The 5,512-nt window shown below is 48.1% G+C and overlaps 1 protein-coding gene across 1 annotated transcript; it reads left to right on the top strand.

Annotated features, from left to right (window-relative positions):
• Nucleotides 1–3,153: 3,153 nt before the first annotated feature.
• On the top strand, nt 3,154–5,074 carry MSL2 (male-specific lethal 2 homolog (Drosophila)). Its single transcript, XM_010158565.1, has one exon. It carries the CDS (start codon nt 3,226–3,228, stop codon nt 4,732–4,734), a length of 1,509 nt encoding a protein of 502 aa, XP_010156867.1. The 5' UTR covers nt 3,154–3,225; the 3' UTR covers nt 4,735–5,074.
• Nucleotides 5,075–5,512: the final 438 nt, after the last annotated feature.

Consider the following 5,512-nt stretch of genomic DNA (forward strand, 5'->3'; position numbering starts at 1 on the left):
CTCCCATGTAGGTTGCCTGGCATTTACTGGGAGTAGAACTTGCTCTGTTCTTCCCTTCAGCGAGAGCATGTGAAGTGTTTTCCCTTGTCTGTTTTTTTCCTCAAAGCTTCTGGAAATTTATATTTTTTGGTATCCTCTTTTAGCATTCCTACCCATGCAGCAGTTTCTGCCAAATCTATTTTGGGAGAAATAAAATGCACAGTTGGTGCTGATTTTTTTTTTTTTTTTAAATTCTAATTAAAAGTTAAATTGGTATATTATTGTTTATTTGGTCCCATCTCTGAAGTATTTTAGTGCTTCATAAACTAGAACGCACTGATCATCCTATCTCGTACTTAATCATCCTGGGCAGCAGAAGGAGGCCAAAGATGGACCAAGGAGTGTACCCAAGAGCTTTGTCCTGTGGGTGCTGACGCTGTGGGCTTTGGGCCCAGGAAGCACTGTGGATGCATGCAGCTTTACGATGGCTTCTGAAGCCTGCACGCCTTGAACGAGTGAGCCCTAGGTCTGTTTGCCTCCTGCATCGGCCCCAGCGTGGCTTTCTGCCCGTCCTGCTGGAAAGGCTTGAGATCCAGGAGGGACGGACAGTTGTTTGTGAATTTGTGCTCAAGGATGTGACTTCTGAGGTGAGCCAGTGAGATTTAAAGCTTGCTTTTGTTTTTCCCCATGGGAGTCAGGGGCTTTTCTCACAAGCTGAAATCCACTGGCAGAGCCGTGTGGGACATCTCTGCCAGCGCTGCTGTTCATATAGTGTCACTTAGAGGGAGCTTAAAGAAATGCCCACTGCAGGTTGGATGGTCTGACTTCATGTTCCATCTATGGGCTTTAAATCTGAAATCACTGCTTGGCTTTAAATCTGAAATCACTGCTTGGCTTTAAATCTGAAATCACTGCTTGGCTTTAAATCTGAAATCACTGCTTGGCTTGATGAGTGCTTTGCTATTGTCTTCTCACGGTGGGGTCTTGGGGAGCCAACCTTCCTCATTAGATGAGCAAAGAAAAGGTAAATACCTGCTCTTCAGTCGTGAGGCGCGTTTCCCCTCAAGCGTGGCTGCAGTTGTGCTTTGAGCCTTTCTCCGTTCTACGGCTCCTCCTGCTCAGGGCTCCTCCTGCGTGGCTTTACCGTAGCCGTGTTCAAATACCGCGCGTTTCCCTGCGGTCCCTGCGCCGGTCGCGCTAGTTCCCACCATTCGGCTCTCCGCAGATGTGTGCCACCTGCCGACTTCCTAAACAATTCTGTTTTCTCTTAATTTATTAAAAAAATACTATGTAGTGATGACTTCAGCACCGACTCTTGTTATTCGTTGCTCAAACCCCAGTGTACGTGGAGCAGCCCCTTCCCTAAGAGGAACCAGGCATTTAGATTTCGGAGGGAAAATGGGATTTCCTATTTGCTCACTCATGGAATTCAAGGGTGTTGCGGAATTACTGGGCTAACACAAACTTCCAGTTTAAACTGGTGCAAAAGGTTGGATTTTCGGAAGTGGTTTGTCTGGTGGGAAGTACGGAGGGTTAGGTGAGGAAAGGGGGTGGAACCTTCTGACAGAAGGACAGAGCGAGGGCCCAGTTCCGTATTTCAAGTGCTGCTCCAGCCAGGGGTTAGTACAGCAGGTCTTGCTCTTCTGCCCGGGGACTTGGATTCTCGACTAAGGTCATCCAAGGTAGGAAGGCTGGGGTTTATTCCTTGCTTGACAACTCAGTCAACTCGACTAGATCCCGTTAGTTAAGTCCCTTCAAAGCGCTATCCCAGGAATCGGTTACGGAATGTCTGTGTGATTAAAATGTTCTTGGCAAGTGAGTGATGAGAGGAAATATGTTTATATTCGCTACGTTTTTTTTATTGCAGTCTGTTTGAATATATGCACCTTGCTTTGGTGAGAATTCACTGATGGTTGTAACTCATCCAACAACGGCTCCTCCTGGGGAGAAGGGTCTGACCAAAGCTGAAAATCTGCCGCTTGGACGGAGGGGAAACCCATTGCTGTAGATGACTGTAGCTACTCTGAAACATAATTTAGGTGTTGGAGTATCTTTCTGGCCTAGAGCTGGCTTGAAATAGGAAAGCAATACTGTCATTTTCTGGATACGGTTACTAGGTGGATTATTTCTGTTACCTCTGAGTTGTTTGGTTTGTTCTTAAGAAAACCAAACCCGGGATTTTACAGTTTCAGAGATCTGGAGACATAATCTTCCCGGTTGTCAGCACTGGTTGTCAGACCCTCCCTGTGCTCTCAGGTGTTTTGGTTCTTTCAGCAGCTGATTCCTATTTGGGTTTTTATTCTTACTAGTAAGATTGCAGAGAAAATCCTTTCTTCTGACCTCCTCACTCCCGCCCTTCGCAACATGAGCTGTTGCAGACACCTGGGCGGCTGTAAGCCCTCGGCATAGCTTCTGAACATTTGAGCAGTTAAGCAACGACAGCGCCGCTCTTTTACATCTTATTTCACTGACACGACACGAGCCGGTGGATTGGAGACCCGGGAGCTACCACTCCCCAGGATATGTGTTAGTAGTCGCCTTGTTGCACCTTCTGGTTTGGCTCAAGTGATCTGTTAGAGCGCGATACGGTCTTTCCTTTTTATTCAGACGCGTTGCTAGGTCTTTTTCTCGGCGTTTATGATAATTCCTGGGGTCCATTTAACCGTTCTTGTGGCTTGCAAAGTTAAACATTTTGTGCTTTATCCGTAGCAGTGACTGTCACAAAACTAGGCTCCTTTTAGTCCGCTGTGTCTTCTTTTTGGGGTTGGTATTTCATCATCTTTACATTCCTTTTAGAGTTTCCCTTTGCTCCGCTGCCATTTGTTTTCTCTAATTTCATTGCGCTTTTGGTAAATTCATAGAAATGCTGCGTGGTTTGTGAGTCTCAGTGGAAGAAGCGGCTGGAGGGGGCAGTGAGACTGGCAGTGCTTTAGCTGAGCGTGTTTGTAAAGGCAGCACAACAAACTCCGGTGGTTCTTTTTTACTGGTTTTAAAACCAGGTACGGCAACTGTGAAAATCTTTAAGACTGTTGCCTGGGTGGTGCTTTTGTTGTGACTTACTGCACCTCGTCAGGCCATTTTTGTGACAGTACAAAAAATTCACCCCATGCTCTCCTGCACACCCACCTTGAGCCCGTCGTAATCTTTCTCTTTCTTTTTTCCTCAGGAAATCTGCTACAAGACCCCATTGCTCCCACCAACTCCACCTGTCAGCATTATGTCTGCAAAACCTGTAAAGGCAAGAAGATGATGATGAAGCCGTCGAGCAAGGACTACGAACAGTTTGAGGAGAATAAGCAGTTAAGCATTTTAGTGAACTGCTATAAGAAACTCTGCGAATACATAACGCAGACTCCCCTGGCACGAGATATTATCCAAGCGGTCGATTGTTCCGCAGATCTTTTGGCTTTGCTTAAAGACGGATCGCCACTCCACGAAGAGACGGAAAAATCTTCCGATGCAGCCTTGGCTTTGTGTCTGACACATTCCCCAGTACCTTCAACCTCCGAACTCCCAACCGAGCCCCCAGCCGGCTTCACCTCTCTGCCCGAGAGCACACACAACATTGATATGAGAGGGGCTGTTATCAACGGGTTGCCCAACTGTAACGGGCTTTCGGTGGATAAACTGGGGGTGACTATCCCTTCTCCAGAACACGCAAACACCATTGATGTCTGTAGCACGGGGGAGTACATAAAGACGGAAGATCTCCCTGGCAGCCTGCAGCCTGTCTGTGACGCCGTTTCCACCAGTGACTTGTGTACGACGGGCATCGACATCTGCAGCTTCAGCGAAGACATAAAGCCGGGGGGCTCGCTCCTCCTTAGCGTTGAGGAAGTCCTCCGGAGCTTGGAGACCGTTTCAAATACTGAAGTCTGTGATTCTAATCTGCAGCCCAGCCTGGAAGCAAACATGACTAACGGCCCTTTCCTGCAGCTTTCTCCCCCACCTCTTAGCCATAACATTTTCATGTCCACGGATGCTTCTCCTCACGGAATCTCATGTACAGCGGCCACGCCGAAGGTAGTCAAGTTAAACAGAAAGCGATCTCGATCGGAAAGCGACAGCGAAAAGGTTCAGCCTCTACCCATTTCCAGCATCATCTGCGGCCCAACACTGGGAGCATCGGCTCCCGTAACAGTGAAGCAGGAAAACAAAATGTCTTTGCAGCCCATTGCGACCGTACCTAATGGAGGCACTGCTCCCAAAATCAGTAAAACTGTGCTCCTGCCTAACAAAAGCATGAAAAAGAACTTGGAGCATGCCCCTAAGAAATCTCACCCGAAAGCCAAACCCGGGGTGCTGAAAACAAAAGACAAAGCGAAGGAGAAAGTTCCTAGCAGTAACGTTATGCCAGGAAGCCCGACAAAAACTGTGTATAAAAAGCCACAAGAAAAGAAAGGGTGTAAATGTGGTCGTGCCACCCAAAATCCAAGTGTTCTTACATGCCGTGGCCAACGCTGCCCTTGCTACTCTAACCGCAAAGCCTGCCTTGACTGCATATGCCGTGGCTGCCAAAACTCGTACATGGCTAACGGGGAGAAGAAGCTGGAGGCATTTGCAGTGCCGGAGAAGGCCTTGGAGCAGACTAGGCTTACTTTGGGCATTAACGTGACGAGCATTGCGGTGCGCAATGCCAGCACGAGCACCAGTGTAATCAATGTGACAGGGTCACCAGTAACGACGTTTTTAGCTGCCAGTACACACGATGATAAAAGTTTGGATGAAGCTATAGACATGAGATACGACTGTTGAACCTTTCTTTTCCCTGCCGTCAGGAGGGGAACTGCTACAGTTTTAAGGCAGCTATGGTTCTGTTTAACTTGCTGGAGCTCCTGCGTTTAGATCACTTGTATCAAGTGTTTTTCATTGCTATGTTATGTGTATTAGTGTCTGGGAAATAGTTGCAGATAATGGAGGAGTTACCCTAAAACTGGTTTTAGTTCTTACAGCACCTCATAGTTGGAGATCAGTTGCTGATGTAAATGATTCTGTCACAAGATCTTTGGCAAGGAATATATTAACCTCGTTGTACTCGGTCATGCTTTGTGCTCAGTCAAAGCTTCTGCTTCGGTGTAGAAAAGTGGCATCTAGTTAGTCCATCTCAACTGTGCTTGATTATGAGGCAGAGGAGGAATTACCGATGGGTTCCAGTTGCCGCAACTAGCAGAACCACCTGGTGTTCCGGTAGGAAGTGCAGACCATTCCGGAGAATAGTCTGACAAGGGTAGAGAATTCCCCCCCGTGAGAATTGGTTTTCTGCTCTGTGGAAGAGTTTAAAAATGAAAGATGGGTAACGGATCGAGAAAGCCAACAGCCCAAAAAGCAGCTGCCCCTCCAGCCAAGGGCCCGGAAGGTCAGCTGGCTGGGTGGGAAGGTCAGACCGCTGACCCGGATACGCTGTCCCCGCTGACAACACGGCTCCTCGCGGGTCTTGTTTTCGGGACAGCTCACAGGTCGCGTTCCGCCCCTTACGCCCCTGGTGCCAGCTCGCTCTCCCTGACACGGTACTGTTGTGGCTGGGCCGAGAAAA

Source organism: Eurypyga helias, unplaced genomic scaffold (assembly GCF_000690775.1).
Source record: "Eurypyga helias isolate BGI_N326 unplaced genomic scaffold, ASM69077v1 scaffold37369, whole genome shotgun sequence".
Lineage (NCBI taxonomy): Eukaryota > Metazoa > Chordata > Aves > Eurypygiformes > Eurypygidae > Eurypyga > Eurypyga helias.

What these genes read in the sequence shown, in the direction of transcription:
- MSL2 (XM_010158565.1), top strand. Translation starts at nt 3,226, where the DNA reads ATGATGATGAAGCCGTCGAGCAAGGACTACGAACAGTTTGAGGAGAAT.